Source organism: Pimephales promelas, chromosome 12 (genome assembly GCF_988280905.1).
Source record: "Pimephales promelas chromosome 12, fPimPro1.hap1.1, whole genome shotgun sequence".
Classification (NCBI taxonomy): Eukaryota; Metazoa; Chordata; class Actinopteri; order Cypriniformes; family Leuciscidae; genus Pimephales; species Pimephales promelas.
In genome coordinates, this window is record NC_142780.1 from 29,497,917 (window position 1) to 29,520,200 (window position 22,284).

Here is a 22,284-nt window from a genome sequence, read left to right on the forward strand (position 1 = left end):
TTATGTTCACCAAGGCTGCATTTATTTACTCAAAAATACAGTAAAACAGTAATATTGTAAAATATCATTACAATTTAAAAATAATTGTCTTCCATTTTAATACATTTAAAAACATAATTTATTCCTGAGATGACAAAGCTGAATTTTCAGCATCATTACTCCAGTCTTCAGTGTCAGCCATTCTAATTTGCTAATTTGCTGCTCAGGAAACATTTATTATTATTATTATTATTAAATGTTGAAAATAGATTTTGCTGCTTAAAGTTTGTAATGTATTCAAACTTTTGACAGGTGCTGTACCTTGTGGTCTGATGCATCAAAAAGCAATTACAAAGAGGTAACAGTGCCTTAACCTTCCCACAGTACACCAGCAAAATTTCACCTTATTGAAACATTTACTTTTTCAAAATGCAATTATACTGAAGAAAAACAAAAACATGCAAGCAGTGGGGGATATGTCTCATTTTATGAATGAAGGCAGCTTGAATTATGTGATCTCTGAAGACTTCTGTGGAGGGGTAAATTCAGTTCAGGTCTAGATGTAACTGTACCTTGGCCTTCCCACAGCGCACCAGTGTACCCATGAAGGCAATGTTACTGCGGGACGTGATATCGCCATTGGTGGCAGACGGCTGAGGGGCAGAGGTCTTCGTGCAGGGGGTGGTCTCTCCTGTCAAACTGGACTCATCAACTGTCAGATCCAACGCCTGCAGAGAAGGTTCAGCTTCACTAACAGGCCATTAGAATATTGCTGATAATTCAAGCACAAGAATTTCCAACACTAACTGCCAATTGAATGTGCCGCTAAGCACATATTTGTCTGGCATGTGTTTGACTGCAACAGTGTAACAGTAATAGTTTACATATGCATCACTTTCCAATTCTGGATAAGCCATCATTTATTATAACACAAAATTAACTTTGTTTGGACATTCTATTACAGTGAATATTCTGAATTAAGTGTCTTATGGCAATAATAAATAATTGGAGTTTATATAATCAGAATATGACCATATTATAATTCATAATCGAATATTGCCCATTAAAGAGACACATGGAAGAGGAGAATGAGACAAGGATATATATATTAGGGATGCACCGATATGAACATTTTGGCCGATACCGATAACTGATAATTCTTTGAAAGCCGATAACCGATATATCGGCCGATAAATCTAAATACAATTTTTTTTATAATTTTTGAGATCCTGATTGCAAAAACAAAAGTCTCACAATTAAAATCCATTTCCCAATCACACAATTATAATGTTCTCATTTAATTTCATGTAGCCAATATGACAGCACATTTTGCACTTAACTATATTTTCCTTTTTGATTCCAATCATATTTCAAGCAATTAAGATCAATCATGTTGAACAGTGTACATCTTAAGTGTCTCAAGTGTTAAAGGAAATAATTAATTATTTATCAGATTTAATATATCAGCCAAATTTTATCAAATATCGGCCAATAAAGATATGGTGGCCGATATATCGTGCATCACTAATATATATATATATATATATATATTCATTCACTCATTTCACACCTCGAAAAGACGCAGGTCAGCCGGGACTCTCTCGCCAACTGATAGACAGACGGTGTCTCCAGGTACAAGCTCTCGAGCCAGAAGATGCTCCAGACGTCCTTCTCGAACACTGGAGTACAAGGAGAGAGGAGATGAGTTGGAAAGAGAAATAGAGAGGGCGTCAGAGGGATTGGGCGTTGAACGGTTTGAAATTAGGCCAGTGAAGTCGTGTGGACAGACCTTGAGATTTGTGCCCTGCGGACTAGACGGAGGTCATATACTTTTGGGAATGTAGTTCCAACAGTCTTGGCAATGAAAAAATGGTTGTTGCCAGAATCATGCAAGAGTGGCAGGTAAAAGAAGGATAACATATTGTGGTGCACAACAAGGGTCAAGACTGTGGCACGGCCCAGTTTTGAAGTGCAAATATGAGACTTTGTGTGTTTGAAGTGGAAATTACACCTCCAGTTCTCACTCAGTCCATATGTTGTCTGAAAGGCTGTCTTTTATGCATTTGGTGGGTGTAAAGCTCTGGAAAATACACCTAAGACATCAAGACCTCATCCAGAGGTAACCCTCACATTTTAAATGGCAAAAAAACAGTTAAAGAAAGAAGCTTATTTTAATAATAAAATAAGAAATCTTTAATAATCAGAAGCACCAAATCAGCATATTAGAATGCTTTCTGAAGTTCATGTGACATTGATGACTGGAATAATGGCTGATGAATATTCAGCTTTGCCATCACAAATTGTAAATTGAAATACTATTTCACAATATTACAGTTTTACTCTATTTTTGAGCAAATGCAATAAATGCAGTTTTGGTGAGCATAAGAGACTTGCTTCAAAACAATTGAACAGTAGTGTAAATACTTTCCCAAAAGCAGGATTGATTTTGTCTCATTTATTTTAAACCTGAGTCAACTGACCTATGGCTAAGCCACGCCCCCAAACGCGATGAGCCAATCACAGTGCGCATAGCTAACCCAATACACTCGGACATTCTCTGCTTCCACGTCCATTGGAATGCATTGCAGTTAGTCAGTTAGTTTCTTTTGTTTTTATATGTTTTTTCTTGTCATTTTAAGTTTAAAATGGTCAAGCAGTGTGCATGGGGTACATGCAACTCCGACACTAGATATACCGAGAGGCAGCGCGACGGTGTGTATTTTTTTTACTCTTTCCCAAGCCACATCTCTAACCGAGATAAGTATCTGCTTTGGATTAAGTAATGCGATTAAGCTATGCAGTAGACCATACCACCAACTCAACACAATCAAGGATGTCTACATATGTTTTAAGTTAAGTCAACAACGTATTTGAACGTTATCTTTAACATCAGACTAACATTAGAATGTGCTAGCTGTAGAATCTGCTAGCTGCATTGTACATCATGTCACTTAGCTTCATTAACGTATCTATAAATAACCGAGATAACAAACGTTAACAATGTTGTGCTGAATGCTTCATGTAAATACTGTAGCACCAAACGGTGATGGCAACGATATGTGGTTTATCACGTTTGCACTGTGACCTGTACATCTTTGCCAGGAGCTGAAGCTTTTCATCGACCTTCTCAACAATAAAATTATTATTATAACCCTCCAATGCATAGTTAAGGCCCTTTAGGTGACTTCAAGATGATATATAATCTTTCTGTCTCCGTAAATCATCAATTGCCTCCTGTGAAATGTCTCCTACTGTGACCGCTGCCATAGCGCCTGTCACCGAATGTTGACTGTTTGTCAGAGTGAGTGGAGGGGGCGTGGCTTAGCCATAGGTCAATTCTAATAACCACTTATTTTTGACATATAATCCATCAAAGCTGTGGAAGGTAAAGCACTTTTTGAATTCTGTAGATAATGCTCACCAATGGCATTCTGGAGGCACAAGTTTCCCTAGTTCCTCCAGCGATTTTTCTGAGCGGTATTCCTGAAATGAAGCAGAACAGAGCTGACAGTAAATGTCCACCACACTTACACTCTCACTACACCTTATTAAATAGACTTCAAGTTTTTCCAAAGACGTATCTCAAAAGTATTCTGAGGTCTATAGCAGGCATGTCAAGTGATGTAATGTCACAAGTGTATGTTGGACTTACCTGTACAAAGGCAACTGTAACAACGATAATAATGGCCTGCAAAAATAATGACACAAGAGTGTTTCTAAACTGATCAAGTACTTCAAGGAAATCAAAAGTCTGACAGAGGGGAGTGAGCAGGAACTTACCACGGTGATACTGACGGCATCGTCAAACTGACGCATCAACACGCTGATGACAGCGGACGCCAGCAGCAACAGGATGAGTGGGTCTTTAAACTGGAGACCAAAAGAAAGAGAAAAATTCAGAAAAATAGACTGCATTGGGGTGCAATGCTTCTCAGAATTCATTGAATTCCACATCTCAAGGTGAAGGTCTGAGTTTATCCGCCTCAGGGCTTGAAGTAGAATAATCAATGTTAGCCATGACAGCAACAATTATCGACCTCTCTGTTATATAGTCTGCTTTTTCAGATACCACGGGTACATGCGCATCTTTACAGACAGCAAGAGACGACAGCCCGAATCGATTTACAGTATTGGTCTACAGGGCTCCGAAAATATTTTAGTTTAATAGTTATACTTAATAGTGTAAAATAGTTCAATTTAGTAGGAAAAATCCCAAAAGAGTTGGGTATGTAAATCACTTATTTTGAAATAAACATTTCAGTGAATCAGTTCAAAACACAGATTTAACTATCAACACTAAAAAAAACTATCTTAAAATGTTTTAGTGTTTAAAAAAGTTTGCTAATTTAAACGTGAAATTGCTATAAATTAATATATTTTGTATCCCAGATTTGCAAAAGGGGTAGGTAGTGGTAAATTTAAATCTCCACCCTTATTCCAATATTATAAAAAAATGTGTCAATTGTTTCATTTGTTATAGTGCAATAAAACACATTAAATAGTGCAGACATCATTTTTAGCCAAGCAGTCATATAGTCAAACAGTCAAATTATGAACAAGCAAAAAAACCAACAAAATATTAATAACTCATTGTAGTCTATGTATGCTTTTTTTTGGCACAGTAAAATAAAACCTGTTGCCAGACTTTGCCTTTTATAAATACATACATACAACATCTGTCTGCGTTTCTGTTATTTGCATCTCTCGGTAAAAGAAGCACACATTGAAGATGTTTAGAAGGCAGTGGTTTAAAAAACATTCTGACATTAGAGGGTGGTGGTCTGACAATATCTGAATATTGTATTTTATTCACAGCCATCATTTGTAGTTGCCTATTCACAAACTGTTTGCTCAAGCATAGCTTTTTCTCTATAGCCTGCTCCCTGAATCATCACGCTTATTCATTAGTGGATGTTAACTGAACCTGTAAGTCAGCAACACTGTTTAATTCTGAATATTATATTTTATTTTGGTGCTTAAATCTTATTGTTTTCTCAGAGTTTAGGATCCTGTGTGATGGTAGCATAGGCTATTCAGCAACTCAAAGATACCAAACCAACAATAATTGATTTTGCACAGAGATTGCACTAGTTTACTAGTGAGCAAAAACATACTGAATATCATCAGAAAGCTGAAAAATATTTGCATATTTTTTTTATCTGCATCACTCAGCCCTAGGAGAGACATATGTCAATGATAGACAAGGTATAGAAACATATTAGTTCTCATTATACAAACACCAGTTTTAAAGTCTACTGAAGAAGGCTAAAAGAAAAAGGCCTGGTTTCAGAGAAAGTGCTTAGACTAAGCCAGGATTAGGCCTTAGTTCAATTAGGACATTTAAGTAGCTTTTATAAACGTGCCTTTGAAAAAAAACATTACAGGTGTGCATCTTGAGAGTTGAGACAAAACAATGGCACCGACATGTTTTAAAGTCCCCGTGGTCATTCATTTATTGTATCCCTTAAAACTCATCTCAAGTCATCAAAATGACACATTTAAACATGGTTTCCTCGAAAAAAAATCTTCATGCCTTAAAGTCCCCGTGAAATCAAAATTGAACCTATTTACTTTGTTAGCGCATATTACTAGTCTTGTGGTGAACAATTAATCCGTGCAAGTGAATATATATTGAAAAAATGTTTTACCTTAGTAATCTTTAATCAAAATCTGAAAAGTTACTTCCGGTCTGGAACGGTTTCTTTTACTGATGACGTAGGTTTCACAGCTTGGGTGGGGAAACGCTTAACCACTCCCCTCAAACCGTTAGTTTGCTATGAGCGAGAGATGGAGAGGAGGAGCGCTAGAGTAAAACCCTGCCCTCTGTTCAATATTCCGTTTCACTTGGAAATACGTCACAGCACTGGAGAAAAATCGTTTGCAACTTCCGGTTCACGGGGACTTTAAAATAGCTTTTATTTTAGTAAATGCGGTTCTATGAAAATGCAAATAAGCCCCACCTCCACTCATCCAAAGCAGCTCAGAAAGCCACTTGTTGATGATAAAACAATGTCGTTTGATTGGTTAAAAGGTAGTTTGTGCAGCGTTTCCAAAGTGGGTTTTTGAGACTTTTTGTCCACTGCCATTTTTAAAGAGAAAATACTCAGCAATGGTGTTGACTTATGATTTTGTACATGGTTTGTTTTAAAAAACACAAAGAGGTTATCTTATCACCACAGGGGGAGTTTAAAATATGTCAGTGCAAACAATTTCAGTTAAAACAGCTCAAATGTGCATTTTAGTCTAAAGCAATGCTTGCTGTGACACTGCTTAGACAGTATGTTATTGGGTTTATTTCAAAACCCCCAAAGTCACCTGATAACCAACAGCACCAGAAATTACAAATGACGTGCTGGTAAAGCTGTAGAAAGTGAAGATTAAAACGATGGGAGTGTGGGTTGCTTTCTTTGATTGGCTACATACAGAGAATGCAGCTTTAATCTACGGCAGGATCTAACACCCGCAGATCGCCGTGTCTGCATAACCGGTAATTAACAGCATCACACAAGATGAGCTCATCATTTCTTTTGAACGAGCAATACGGCAGACGTTTTAACCACAGCCACACAGTAACAGGCAGGTTACACACAGGAAAGCAAAACAAACTGGGTTTGACTTTGCTGCTTGTTGAAAGTTTGTCCTTTGTCCTCACGTCTACTGTGACACATCAGGATTTACGGCGTGGTTTTATGCTTAGGGCTGGTGGCGCTATGATAAAAATACTGCTGAGAATTTGAATAAATCGTGAGGGAAAAGAAAGAAGTATGGGGGATTATTTTAAAGCAGTGGTAGTGGTCGCAGCTGAAAAACGAAAAACGCAGTCTGATACGTTCTGCTCTGTGAAGCATGGAGCAGTACATGAGGATGGTGCCTGGAAGAGAGAGACAAAGCAGGGGGGAAAACAAAACAGAAAAGAGAGAGACCGAGGGAGGTCGGCACATCCCAAAGCAAAAAGCAAATGTGAAGTGACAGATTACAGGGATGACAGCTTGTTGCTCTTAAAACCACTCTCTGAGACGCAGTGATACCTCAGCCGTGTTCACAGACTCAGACGCTTTTACTCACCCAAAAAAAAGCCTTTTCTACTGTGAAAAGCAGAGGTGAAACTGGGAACTGAGCTTCTGAATTAATCACAGGTGTTAAATAAGACAAGAAGCCGCCTTTGTAATTATGAAGTAGACAAATGAGCGGTATTGAGAAATAAAGGCCAATACATTTTCACGCAACAAGTATCAGCATGAACCATGTCGCACTTGACAGTCGTGAGATGACATATTTGTGCTACAAGTTTTCCAGTTAGAAATGTACACACATGCTTTACCATTTTAACGAAATGGGAGTGTAAAATATCGCACTGCAGGGGAAGCCAAAAAGGATGAAGGCGACAAAGTGTGCCAGCTCTGAAGAAGGCCCGGGTGACTGTGGGAATAAATACAATTCCTCCCAGTTATAATGCTATATTTAGCCAATCAGCACAAACCTCCTGAACAGGGTGTACTGAAATCTTTTTACAGAGGACATCGCCCTGTCATCTCTATTTCTAAAGAAAGAACTGGATGAACCGGGTCGTTTTAGAAAGCGCGGGCATTCACACAATAGTGTTATTTTTTGTTGCAAGACTTCAAATGGAAACAATGCTTATGGAAACAGGGTAAAAAATTTTTTTTCTTTGATGTCTAAAGAAAACTCACGACCAATAGGGCTGGGAAAAAATAGAATTTTTATGATTCTGTGTCTACTACCTATCAGCAAAGGAAGTCATATTCTACAGTCAGAACTCAACGAGATAACATTAGATTGTCTGACTCACAAGCAAATGATTCTTATCTTGCTTTTGAGCCATTTATTCATTCGTTTATAATTGTTTTTATTTTTTTTGCTATTAATTGATTTATTTTTTCGTAATTTTAATATTGATTTTTTAACTAGCAGATATCGCCATGAACCTTTCTCAGTTGATTACCAACATTAAGATGAGAAAAAAAATATATTACAAGTTTTCTGTAATTTAATGTTTAAATATGCAAATGAGGCATTATCTAAATAAATATGCACTAATTTGTATGTATTTAAAAAAAAAAAAAAAAACGAAATCTGAGCATTGGATAAAGCCAGGTTCAAAATTCTTTTTTCATTGTGTTCACATATTAGATGAGAAAAAAAATTACAGAGAGATTTATGGATATCTACTTTTGTTATCCTGTAAATCAGAATATCCTGCCAATTACCTTAAAAAAATTATTTTCACCATGTTTTTTGGAATAAAATGTTATATAAATCAGGCTAGGAATAATATATTTACAAATCCCTCTGTAATTGTCTTGACCAGTGAAAAAAAATATGTTTTTGCCTGTCATGTCTTACCTTAATAATTCAAGTAAAGAATTTATAAATAATTGTTTTAAATTAATCAGATAATATTCATATTGAAATTTATCTTAAATGACTACGTTACTGTGTTAGTTGTGGTATCAAAATACCACTTTTTTTTTTTGCCACCCAACCTGAGATAAATATTTTTTCCAGAGTGGTTCATCTTCACTGATGTCAAACTCGTTCCATCCATGGTAGACTCGACGTCGTGAAACCTCCTCCTGGGTGAGACCGAACTGTAGGTCAGCCTAACAGAGGGAGAGAGAAGGAGGGAATTAAGTCAGAAAAATGCAGCCTTCCCAAAATAACACTCATCAGATGTGTAACCATGACAACTGACATTAACCACTAACAAATAAGAATGCTGGAGCCATGGAAACAACTAATAAAGCCAGTGTCCTGGAACTTGAGCCTTAGTAAGTCTCTTGTTAGATAGCAGTCACCCACAATGCATCTCTCTGCTCCCTGTGTGGAGAAAAATCTTGAGACCGGAGCACTGCATCGTGAACACGAGAGAGAATAAAAGCTAGATCCCTGCACCCAAAGACCTGCTGTCTGGGCAATATTAGGAATGGAGGTCAAAATATTGCTGAGATCAACCAAATCTGATCGCTTTGTATTACTCGACAACAAACTTCTGATGGCACACAATTGAAAAATATGTTCTGATTTATTTTATATTGAAATAGTAACTAGGGGTGTCCATGGTTAACCGATTAACCGTTTAAAATTCCATAACCGAGTGAAACCTTTTTGCTCGGTTAAGTGGCGTCAATACATATTTGCACAAAACTTTTGCGTTTTTTTTTTTCTGATTGTCGATAAAAAAAATATTGCCAAATGACAGCGTTTCTATTAACGGTGTTATGCGACTAAAACTTTTTTTTTCCTTTCGCGATAAGCCATTCCAAAAATGATGGCAACGGACGTTGGTATATCACAGCCATTGACTAGACATTATTATTATTTATGGAAGGAGACGTGGTGTGTCATCCAAGCATTAATGGCAGGGAAAGTCACAGAGTTTCTGTGTGTTTCTCCCTCATTTCTGCTCCGCGGTCTTGATTGTGGCATTTCTTTGAGGTTTTGTCTAGTAGGCTTTTCCTTGTATCTTTTATGAATTTTAAAAAAGAACTCTGCCTCGTATTATGTCCAAACGGTCTACTTTTGTGTTCATTCGTTTCCCCTTATTTAATCCGTTGGCCTAATTGCAAAATGAAAAATGAACGGTTGTTGTATTTTGTAAATAGCAAAGTTGAACACCAAAATGTTCATTTGAACTGTAGGCTTATACACCAAATGCTGCGCAAAAATATATAGGCTATATATAGGCTACATATCGACGAATTTGCCTCTTAAACATTTAAAATATTTGACAAATTAATATGAAAAAAAAGATTTTACTGGTTTTCTGAGGCCAAATTAGAACCTGGAAATGATATTTTCCCCCGCAATGCTGAATGAGAAGAGCCGTAACCACAGCCTGCAGAAATGGGTTTTATAAGTGATTTATATAGGCTATAATAAATGTGTCTGATAATAAAATAATATAAAATAATGAGGCATTAATTATTTATTAATAAACTATTGTTTTCTAAATAATTTTCGGCTAAAAACAATTCTCCATCTCCGGATGCACATTTAGAGAGAAATTAATTAGCTACATAATTACATAGTCAGAAGATATTGGCCTTCGATTAGAATTTGTTCGTTTTAAATTGGACATTTAAAGCTTTAGCCTACAAAGACTAAAGCTTTAAATGTCCAATTTAAAACGAACAAATTCGAATGCGGTGGCTGTTTCAGTTCTCGCGCTTCAGTTCGCGGAGATCATGAAGCGCGCCTGAATGTTAAAGAACAACGTTTTCTTGTTATTGTGAGTTTACGCAAATAAATGTATTTGCGAATAATGAATTATTATTTTCTGTATGACCAGAAATGAAAGAGTATTTTAAGTTGTTTGTTTCCACTGAAAGAACTGCAAGTGTTCACATGGGCGTCTCGCAGCCATCAATGCACGCTTCACACACACTGGATATGCGTCAAAAATATTGTGTTTATTTGTGCTTTGTTCCTTTTTTTGGATAAAGGCGTCTTCTACATAATATGCAGCCTAATAAAATGTTACAATAATGATGATTATTATTATTATTTGCGGACATGGAGTTAATGTGCTTATTTTCAATTGGCAATTTCATCTTGAAGGGTGATGGAAACGCACCTACTTTAACTGCTCTGTACTTACCACTGCGTTTTATTTCTATAAATTCATTTCGTTTCAAATGGGGTCCAACCAGTTATTAAAAAGGTGTTAAAAATTAACTCTGTATCTCGAGGTTGCGGCGCGCACATGGTTAACCGAGTATTAACCGATAAGGGCCTCGGTTAACGGTTAATGAAAAACTTGAAAACGTGCAGCCCTAATAGTAACAACCAAGGCATACTATTCATGGCTTATGTGCTACCTAGAGAATGACAGTGGTTGAATAAAGGTCTTCAGAGAGCAGATGGTCATGTCAGTGTGGTGATGGACAAGGCACTACAAGCTCTATCATACACGCTGAGACTGCAAGAGCATCCCAGCACTCTCTAATCTTCCTGGCGTGATTCATTAAGGGACACTGTGTGATATCCGCAGGCATGGGCTTTGAATTCCTCAGTGTCAAGGCATGCAGTCTGTGCTTTTGGTACATGTTTGACTGCATAACGAAATTCAATTGGGCTTCCGCTGCTGCTGTTTCTGTAGGTCGTTGCTCTACACTCAAGTTTAAAGATTTAAACAAGTAGAATATGATTAAGGATCAAGATCCTGTCTTGTTCCTGAAACATAATTCCGATCAAACAATCCTAATCCTATCCCCTACCCTGCTATTAAAATCAGATAGCAGTGCAGATCCAAAAACAACAAAGGATATTGACTCATTTAAAGTCATCGCTCAAGTTTGTTCCCAGAAGTCCTTCCTAGAAGTTCCTAGAAACTGCTTTCTGAAATGCCTGATACTATTTGGTCAATTGTGGCATTAAGCAGTCAAATATTTATTTATTAGTATAATAAAATTACTCGGGCAGGAAAATCAGGAAAACAATGTGAAGTAGACATTGTTATCCTGACTTTCCTGCCCGATTAATTTTGCAATAATTATGGACTATCCCATATCCCAAAGGGTCACATTAACATTTGTGACCAAAATTTACTTTTAAATTTGAAGGGTCTAGAAAGAGTTGTAGATTTATTTTTACAAGGGTTGGGTATTTGAAAAGATTTCACGATTCAATTGACAAGCTTACGATTTGATTCAATTCCGATTCTCCATTTAATTCAAATGAATATTGATTTATTGAAAAGATCATCTACAGGTCCTTCTCAAAAAATTAGCATATTGTGATAAAGTTCATTATATTCCATAATGTAATGATAAAAATTAAACTTTCATATATTTTAGATTCATTGCACACCAACTGAAATATTTGAGGTGTTTTATTGTTCAATCTCAAAAAATTAGCATATTTCATCCGACCCAAAAAAAAGAAGTGTTTTTAGTACAAAAAAAACAAAAAAGTCAACCTTCAAATAATTATGTTCAGTTATGCGCTCAATATTTGGTCGGGAATCCTTTTGCAGAAATGACTGCTTCAATGCGGCGTGGCATGGAGCCTACTTGGGCATTTGATTAAATTGCATAGAAACAGTCCAAACCACCCTTAATATTTCAAAATATGGCATGGAGGAGATATGCAACTGCAATATGGTCAACAAACCTGTTTTATAGTCTCTTTCGTAATCAACAACCTTGAATAAGTCAAGTCAAAACAATTCTGTAGCAAAATTACATTTTCTCTTACAATTATATAATTAAATAATGTTGTACGAAAAGCATAATTGCAGGGAGTTGCTTTTTGTTAACTTGTGCAGCTATAGAGCTGTCAAGTAATGCAATATTTAATTGCATATAATTAAAAACAAATTAACAGTTTAATACATCTAGTCCCTTTTTAAGAAAATATCAAATAATGTGACGCATACCTGCAGTGCACAGGCAGCCTCGTTCACAGGTAGTTCACTGGCTTTTTTTGAAGTCAGTACTGGAACCATGGTCTCATTTTCACAGTGGGGTTGATAGTCGGCAAGCTGAAAAGAGCGAAACAGAAATAAATGTATTTTAAACAGATTAAAACAAAACATCAATAGAATAGAGGAGGATGTTAACATCTAAAACTGATAATAACCCGTGTGATCTCACAGATAAAACATCATCATAAACTAATCTCTCCTCAAAAAAACGCGAGTGCAATGTACAAAAGGATTACAGGACCAGAAACTTTGACCCCTTCAGTGCTGCACATGGCAACAATAAAAAAATAGGCAAAACACATGGCCTATTTTGATCAGACCAACCAGGCATAGGACGGAAGTAAAAATCATCTGAATCTTTCTCAAATTGCATAGACTTTCAGCTTAGAAACCATTGGAGCAAGCCACAGCTGTGCATCAGTCTGACTGGAGAAAGATGTCCGACAGCAATAATGGAGCCCAACAGATGGACTGGAGCGCATTAGAGAAGAGAATGACATTAAAATCTAGTCATGAACATCAGGTTCAGCATCACATAGCATTATGACCACCCTTGCAATATCCTTTCCTATTTGCTTTGCTGTATATTAATCTGGTCAACTAACCAGAAATCTTTTTTCAACAACATCTGCCACTCAAACTCACAAACAAAAATACAAAGGGTAATTCGGTAAACAAGAAACAGATAGGCTAAATATAATAGATTGTCAAATATTCTGATGAGCAGAGCAAGACTTGCCTATGCAAAACTTGCCTATGCAAAATGTGTGCTCTGGCTGGTTACTGACGTCAAAATCATTCCTTGATCAATATTAGTTTATAGGATTGGTATCAGTATGTTTGTTCTTATAGCCTATTATACTTTTATATATTCAAATATATGCCTCCTTGGTGAACTAGCCTACTTTCAAAAACAAAGAAATCTTACCAACCCCAAAATTTGAACGGTGTAAGTCTATGGCATTTGTGGACTGCTTGAATAACAACATGCTTTGACTGTCAAGTATGAGCAATTGTAATTTTAATATCTTCTCTACCAGTACCAGGTCTTTTTTTTCTAATTTCAGGAAGTTTCAGCTTCCCTTTGACCAATTATTTACATTTACTCTAACTTGTGATAGGTAGATGAACAGAAGTTAAGTTAATGAAATGTAGATTTATTCTTGGGTCATTTGAAACTACCCAAGGTTAAACGCACAGAGACTTTATTTTAGAGTGCTATGTTTAAAAAAACTAGGTTACAATGGAAAGAACAAGACAACCCAGATGGTTGTTTACATTTTTAGGCACAACATGCAAATCGAAGCAAAATCCAGTTGTGACTAGACTTCATGACACGGCTGCAAAACAGAGCAGACAGACAATACGCTCCGAGCCCATTCTAAACACTGTACATTGTGAATGCCCTTTTAAGAGAGGATGTCATCATTAGACGCCTTGGATAAAAGCACCCGCCAAATGAATAAATGTAAATGTCATTGGCAGGTATCATTCATAATGATGACCTTCAAAATGACAACAGAGAGAAGACGACAGAAAAGAGATCTTAAAAGAAATTGAAAATCAAGGCTTGTACCTTTTACGGACTGTATCATGTTAAGCATCAAATCCAGCATGAATCTTACATCAACTTATACGTCAGCTTAGCATCTTGAAGGGTTACACATCATTCTTCCTAAACTTTCACTCTGCAGTTGCAGCGTAAAGCTAAAAGTATCTTACTGAAGATCTAGTGAGTCTGAGCCTGAGCGGATTCCCATAATTAAGAGTGGCAACAGCTTAAACCTGGACGAACCAATCCTTTGTTCTCACCTGTCTCTGAACAGACTCTTTAAACTAATGAACAAATGCTATGTGAGCTATCCGGGTCAATTTGCCAAATGATGGTCCTAGGGATGTCGTGATTCCTCGATTTAATTCGAGTACTAACATTTTTAAAATCCGATTGCAATGTGTCGATTAACCGACAAAATACCGCAAATGCATGCACAGATCAGAATCCATGAACCGCATTAGACCATTTTCAAAAGCTGCAATGTATATTAAAACCATTTAAAAATAATAATATAGCATGGCGGTATTGTGAAATCCCAAAGGCAGCGATCCAATTAAATAAATATATATGCGGTAGTCCATTTCTGCAAGTTAGTGCTGCTTATAACGTTCATCTGGGAGTCCAACGTGTGCCATTTCACCAGATTTGTAACATTAATCATTTATACACCTACGCCAACACAGGAGAATACCTCAATATGTTTCTAAATATGCTTTATTGCATGTTTTGATGTCCACGCGTTCACGAAATTACAGTGGATGCAGCATCGTAAAGTGCCCAAATATTAAAGATTAAGTGGACATTTGAATTAAATGATTGTTAATATTAAACAAACAACGATTTGATCATGCTGAATGTGCAACAACAACAAGCACCAGCCTGTTGGCGTCCTCTGCAGGCACTTGTTATAATACATAATGTACATAAATTGACTATGTTGTTTATATTATATATATTACATTGTGGATTTGAAGAGTGTTGGCCAATAAACCCATATGATTACTTGCTTTTTAAAATTTATTTAAAAAAATATTAATGCAATTCTAAGCATGTATTTTAAGTCCTTTTATAGTTATTATTGTTCACTAACTGAGGTCTATTTTTATTACCCTGAATATATGCATCCGATTATTCGACAAAATATCTGATCGATTACTAAAATAATCCTTAGTGACAGCTCTAGATGGTACTGTACCATGGTATATTTTTATACCATGCAAATACCAGAATAAAATGCATACCTACTCAGAAACACTTTATCATTGTCTGTTGTCATTCGAAATTGTGATTTAATTACCTTTTGGACAGCAGTTTGATTTATAATTTATTCCAAAATCAAGTTTATGCACAATGTAAATATATTTTACATGTTATAAATAATAGTTATTCACAGTGTTTATATGTCTAACAGGTCCTCAAAAAATAAAAATTCAATTTACAGAAAGTTTAGGGTCGGTAAGATGTTTTAAGGTTTTTAAAATAAGTCTCTTATGCTCACGGAGGCTGGATTTCTTTGATAAAAAAAAAAAAAAGCCAAAAACTTATTTTGTGAAATATTATCCCAATTTAAAAGAACAGTTTGCTTCTTAAATACATTTTAAAGTGTAATTTATTCTTGTGATGGCAAAGCAGAATTTTCAGCATCATTACTCCAGTCTTAAGTGTCACAGAAATCATTCTAATATTGATTTGCTGTTCAAGAAACATTTCTGTGAAACACTTGTGTGGCTTCATATTTTTGTGGTTAATACATAAAAAGAACATCATTTATTTGACATTTATTTTACGACTAGTTTGTCAATTTTGATCAATTTAATGTGCCCCTTGCTAAATAGAAGTATTCATTTCTGTCAAAAAAAGAAAACTAGATTATCAATTAACTGATAAGCTATGGTAGAGTTCTTAATTTTATATTCACACTTGTGTTCAATAATAAAAAAAGACAATTAAGACTAGAAATACTATATGGACTACTTTTCTGGGACATTTTGCCCATCGACTTTCTTTGAATGGAAAAAGAAGCTCTGGCATTCTACTGGAAATAAGTAGGAGTTGGAATAACCTTTAACATTTAGAGATCAAGCTCAACATATCTCTAACTGTACTAAAAATATGATGCTGCTCTATCTATTACAAATAAGATGTGCTATTTGATTGACAGTTTTTCTCTCCAGCTACATCACGTTTTAATAGTAAAACTCTAAATTAGTTACTAACAATTATGATATCGAAAGCAAGATCAGCCATTTATCTTCTCACTCAGCTGGCGACACAGATCTAAAATAAATAAATAACTCAAGCTTTAATTGTTTTTGGATCTCCCGGGCCCCCGATCTGGGTCTCAATTACAAACTGTGCCTTGGTCTCCCTCTTGACAGAATTGGGCCAAGCGCAGGTTCAAGGCCATACAGACACAGAACAAACTGCTCTCTCAGCGTTCTCCATTAGATGATCGAGACTGATGGTTTGCAGGCCGCTGAGAGGCACAAGGTCACATTCACTCTAGCAGAGCCTCCACGGAGTTGAAACCGCAATCTCACCCATCAACCTCTCTCCACCCTTTCCAACTGTTCTAGGGTAGGAGTGTGGTATGAAAAGAATCTGAAATGCAACATTAAAAGGAGGAAAAATGCTGTTCACTAAAACACCCCAAGCCCAAGCCATGCCCTTAACACACCCCCATCTGACAAGTTGAGCCTTACGCAATGCTCCTAAACAAACCAGAACACAAATACGCACGAAAATGTCTTTTTGAATGGTCACACCTCTATTTTGTTGATTTTCATTTTTGTCTATGGAAATTCTTGGACTTTTGATAGTCAAAAGACGAGGGGAGGCCTTTATTCCTTTGCTTTGTGTTGTGTTATGTTGTAGGTTAAGTCTGCATTGTTCCTCTACATTTCAGTCCTTCGTTAGTGAAAAAAAGTGTTGTACACGGCACATCTATTAGAGTAAGAGACACAGAGAGAGAGAACATACATTTATCTCTTATCACGTACAAAGCTTAACAGAAGTCGGGTTGGGCGATCCATGAAACATGCAAAATATTTTAAATATTGTGAATAAATAAATAAAAATGTATCAACATCGTGAACACTTCTGTGCCTTAGATATTTTCTGTGCTGTTCTATATGTTAAAACCACCTTTAGCTATTTTCCAGCATCTTTCAGCAATTTCAACCCATATGAAATTTATTAAAATTTAAAATAGAAACAAAATAAGATATTTAAGAAAACTTTTTAAACCTCACTTTTTGTTTTTTAGATGTAGAAATTAAGATTACAATCCAATATGAGCTCTGCCTCTGCTTGATGCTTACTTTTTTTCCCCAAGGAGTCACGTGCTGGTAAATTGAAAAATTTAGGAGCGCATTAAAAAACATTAGCGGTGCAAGCAAAGCAAATTTAAAAAAATGTGTCTTAGCTAGATCAGGGGATATAAGGAGACATTATTACGAGAATACAAAAACCACTAAATATTATTAAATATTTGTGTTTCAAATGGTTTTTAATAATTATGTAAATAGATGTAATTATTTATATTTGACGGCATCAAATTTTAATATCACGATAATTGCTGAGGCTTTTATCATAGCCTATGGTATTAAACCAGTATTGAATTAGGTTAGGAAAAAGTGTTGTCCACCTAACAGGTTTAATAGCTTTTTGTATCAACAAAATGAACTCTGAGTTCAAACATATTTTATCATGCGTTTCAAAGAAGAAGAAAAGTAAAAGGTTTGGATTTACATTTTGAGTGAGCTATCCCTTTAAGTATTGGTGGAATATTATGAGAAAAAGAAATTAAAATAATAATAAGACTAATAAGTATGACGTTATGAACAGTGGTTATTATAATGCACAACTAATAAGATGAGAATAAAACATATCCTGAGAGAGAGGTCTATTTGGTGTGTCAGTGACCAAATTCAAAGGAGTAAACCTTAATTGCTTATTTACAAAGCAGATTCAGAATACAAATAAAGCATAAGAGAACAAATAAAAGATTATCATTTACAATGGAATAAGTCCAGGCTCAGAGATCATACAGTTCAGCGAAAACAAAAAGCACTATTGTCAACTTTTGAGAGTCTTCTCTGAGAAGAGTGTTGTTGAAACAAGAACAGAGCTTCCCACAGAGAAATAAAATCTTTTTTCTCCAAAACCAAGGTAAACAAGGGACCAAATATCCCAGCACTGGCTGCTCGGCGGTGGGAAAATCGAAAGATTGATTCCACTTGTGAAAATACCAAACTAAAACTTTCAGGATTTCATCACAAAGAAACACATGCTTCCAACTGCCTTACTTCCTAATTAATAATTTCACAAAAACTTTTGTTCCGAATTTGTTGTTGCGTTTCCTTAAAATTCTGCATTTCTGAACAAGAATAAACAAACAGCAACAAAAAAAATGTGACCACAAACTTCCAGATTTCTCTCAATCTTCAATCTGTCTCCTAAAGCTACACAGTAAGTTAAACGCACTGCATAGTTATATATAGATGGAGCAGGGGCTGCTGGGACAGAAAGCAGTTTATAATCTTCCTCCTGACAGTGCCTACAGGCAGAGGCTCTCTCGAACTATTAGATAGCAGAGAGATGTCAGTCCACAAGTGCTGTGAAAAACAGAGAGAAACTGAGGACAGAGAGGGAAATCCAGTGGAATGAGGCGGTCTTCTTCACACACGCAAATCCCAAAACACACACATGGAAAGAGCAAATATACCTTACTCATCTTCATCCAAGAGTTGACCAGTCAGACACCCACTAAACTCTCCCTCACTTCCTCAATCATACACAAACACATAATACAGTAATGATGGCAATTGGGTATTACTTCAGCCTGTTGAGCACAACACTGACCGCCCGCTTTTAAGAATCCACGGTTATGTAAGTACTTGCCCTATTCAATGTCTCCACAGGGACTTAAAAAACAGTTCTGAGATGAATCAAATCTAATTTAAAGCAAAAACAATGCAATACAAACTGCAATATTACGGTCTGTCACAATTAATCAGCGACATAACAGGCGGTTCCTGATTAAAACGTGTGAAACAGAGAGAATAAACTTCAAACGAATCTGGTTCACTTCACTTTTGTTCAATACACATTTAATAGAATTGTCTCTAAACACACTGACAAACAAGTTTGCTTATTTATATTAAACAACCTTTTTTTCTTAATTAACTAGGCTAACTGTAGGAAATTAAATTAAAGCAACCTAAAAAAAAATGTATTAAGACACAAAGACCATTATATGACTGATAGACAACAATGGTTTGACCGAAAAACATCAAAATTGAAAATACTGTGGAAACAAAAACACCTACATCTTGGATGCCCTTGAGGTAAACTAAAACATATCAAAAATTAATTAAAGTGAACTATCCCTAAAAATCTCAATCTGCACATGAGGTGTGTTCATTTTATGTTGTTATTAAAAACCCAGTCTCTCTATAGATATAAAGAAAGCGGTTTTTACATCCAGAAACCTATTGTTGTGATCGCCTGTTTTAAATAGTGGCTCACATTCACTAGTCACGTGACACTCGACTGGTTTTCTCTATCACTTGCAGGCACATCAGAGAGCAGAATTATGTTGACAGTCTAACGTGACGAGTCTGTGTCAACAATGCTATAGATCACAATGGACATACTATTGCAACATGCAGGTCTGCAAATTACAAAGACACCTATTGCATGCAATAACTGGGAGAAAAACCTACTCGACTTCCGTCATTTTATTTGATCAAGTGTTTCAAAATCTAAGTAAGTTTTGAGAGACAGCCTGCATTCCCTCTGCCAGAGCACGGTGAACTAGACTTTTTGTCATTGATGCTTGTAAAAGCCTCTAGTCAAACACTCAACACAGTGGCAATGAACTTTAAACACCGCATTAGCCAGAGAACGACAGCAAGTGGGCAGGGGTGCAGTTTAACTACTCATGTGATGCTTATTTGGTTACTCTGAGGCCTATTTCTCGAAAGAATACATGATTGCCCTGTTCAGTTTGTTTAGGTGCATACAACAGATAGCTGTTAGATAACAGCTTGAGTACATGTTTGACAGGATGTAACTATAAAGTGCGTTCGAAACCGCTACAATCTATATTTTTTCAATGGTCTATTACAAATACATGCTATACGAACAAAATAAACCAATTCGATCCCTACTAATTTGGCTGATGTATCACTTATTCTCACTTCCAAGTAAAGTTTCAAGCGTCCTCAGCCGGAAATGCATCCCACTGATTTCATCTATAACACTAATACATGTCACGCGAGACGGTTAACTTGTTATTTTGGCAGGACACTGACAGCACAGCACATGACGGCTGACCTTAAACCTTCTCCCGTCGCTTTTCTAGCCGGTGTACGTTGGTTTCCGTTACAGTCGTTTATTTGAATGACGATTGCTCGCCGAGCGCGAGCGGCGACAGCACGCTTTCTGCTAATGTTCAAATCACACCAGCGGGTTTCTAATTAACGTTATGTTTTAGCTGTGTTTCATGGCATACACTTAAACAGAACATAGTGTAGAATAGCGTCTAAACAAACGGGGCTTTGTCTGAGCCTCCGAGTGTGTATTTTAGAGCGCTATAAAGCCGGGAATGGCTCACGCGAAAAAGAAAAATGTCTTTTCTTGAAACTTACCAGCGGGTCCTTTTTCTTTTGCATCTTCCGTGAGCTTTCGTCGAGTCTGTCTGACGGCCACTGATGGCGTAATCGCGCAGGGCACGCAAAAGGGGCGTGGCGACGGAAAGAGACTTGGGTACAGTCACGCTAAACAATAACATACATCGAAAGTAGCTTTAAAACAATTTCCAGGAAGTTGTTGATATAGTGGCATTAATGCGTTCTTAGAAATAAATTATACTCGTATAAAGAGTGATTATTTACACTAGGATTAAATGGCCTCTGCCAATAATAATATATCTAAGTAGGCGTTACATGACAGATTCTTTGTCTCTAAATTTTAATACAATAGTCTCTTTTTAAAATTTCTTTTCACTTAAACAGAAAAAACAATAATACAAATAATTGAACCAAAATAAATGAACTAAAGTCTAATAATAATACCAACAATCTATCCGTTTATGGTTACCTAAAGCTTAAAGTGAATAGTAGTCTATTGTTTGGCTCAGGATTATGAGCCAAAAATCAATGTTATACAATTGTATAACATTGATTTTTGGCTCATCTTATGTTTTTTTTTTTTTTGTATATATATATACATACATACATACATAGCCTACATACATACAAAAACATAAGATATTACGGAAAGTAATTATTATCCAGATCAAAGCGACAGCTTTTTACAAAGTTGTTTTCCCACTGCATTGGTGCTGTATACTATATTAATTTGTATTTAGATTATGAATATGATTTATTTTATTTTAAGTGTAATTTTATATTTTGACAATTTTAAGGGGATTTTTTACATTTCTATTTTGTTTTATTTTTTCAGTTTTAGTAATTTAATTCTTAACACATATTATATTATTATTTCAGTTGTCAAATCAACTACCAATTTTCTAATTTTCGTTTTTCTTCTAATATTAGCTATTTTAATGACCTTATTTCAGCTTTATTTCAATGAACGAAAACGAGTTTTAATCGTAACAGTAACAGCAATGCACGTTTTTGTTTATTTAATTTGTGTTTGTTTGTTTCAAACTTTTAAATATATGGAGTTCATTCCCATATTTATTTTCTTAAACCTAAAGTAATCGGGTTAAACTGATGGCCATCTCGGCTTCACCATTAACAGATCCGCAGCGCCACACAGTGGAGTTTTGAATAAGTGAGTATTTCTAGTTACCAATGACAACTGTGCAAACAAACTTCCCTGTACACTACAGGCTGTACTGAAAACAAACATAGTTTAACACAGAAATCCACTTCTAACTTAAAAAACAGATCCAAATAGGCCAGCAAATAGGTTAAATGTGTTGCTTTTCTTGGGAATTAAGAGAGGTTGAGGTGTACATTGTTTGTTTCTATTCTAGACATCTTCAGAACCGAATAAACTCATGTTTTTGGAAATATGAGCTCACCGCTGTCCACCCTGAGGAAGAACAAACGAGCTCCTCTACCAGAGATACAGAGTGATGATGATGATGGGTAAGTGATGACAAAATACAAAGTTCAATACTGACAAATACTAAATCATAAGCACGTGTATATTTTATGAAAAGCTGTAAACACTGACACTAAAAAACATTAAATTATTTTTTAGGAAATCCAACTAGTTTAACTAGACATTATTTGTATCTGAATATCACGTACACACATTTTTTGTC

The 22,284-nt window shown here is 35.9% G+C and overlaps 2 protein-coding genes across 5 annotated transcripts in view; one reads left to right on the forward strand and one right to left on the reverse strand.

The window, feature by feature from the left end:
- atp2c1 (ATPase secretory pathway Ca2+ transporting 1) overlaps positions 1-20,740 on the reverse strand; it is a 35,217-nt gene extending 14,477 nt beyond the window's left edge. The window contains exons 1-8 of one of the 2 annotated variants that reach the window (XM_039650640.2): positions 20,633-20,740; positions 12,377-12,481; positions 8,484-8,600; positions 3,760-3,849; positions 3,632-3,667; positions 3,401-3,462; positions 1,550-1,658; positions 552-707 (exon numbers count right to left, since the gene is read on the reverse strand). In XM_039650640.2, coding sequence (XP_039506574.1) covers positions 552-707; positions 1,550-1,658; positions 3,401-3,462; positions 3,632-3,667; positions 3,760-3,849; positions 8,484-8,600; positions 12,377-12,481; positions 20,633-20,656 — 699 coding nt within the window. In that variant the 5' untranslated portion in view covers positions 20,657-20,740. Of the gene's footprint in view, positions 1-551; positions 708-1,549; positions 1,659-3,400; positions 3,463-3,631; positions 3,668-3,759; positions 3,850-8,483; positions 8,601-12,376; positions 12,482-20,318; positions 20,363-20,632 lie in introns of those variants that run through there. The other variant, XM_039650641.2, reaches the window with a different exon arrangement.
- ubxn11 (UBX domain protein 11) overlaps positions 20,699-22,284 on the forward strand; it is a 7,119-nt gene continuing 5,533 nt past the window's right edge. Inside the window, exons 1-2 of one of the 3 annotated variants that reach the window (XM_089117905.1) lie at positions 20,699-20,750; positions 21,991-22,105. In XM_089117905.1, the coding sequence (XP_088974031.1) occupies positions 22,029-22,105 (77 nt within the window). In that variant the 5' untranslated portion in view covers positions 20,699-20,750; positions 21,991-22,028. Of the gene's footprint in view, positions 20,751-21,547; positions 21,786-21,820; positions 22,106-22,284 lie in introns of those variants that run through there. The other 2 variants (XM_039650645.2, XM_039650646.2) reach the window with 2 other exon arrangements.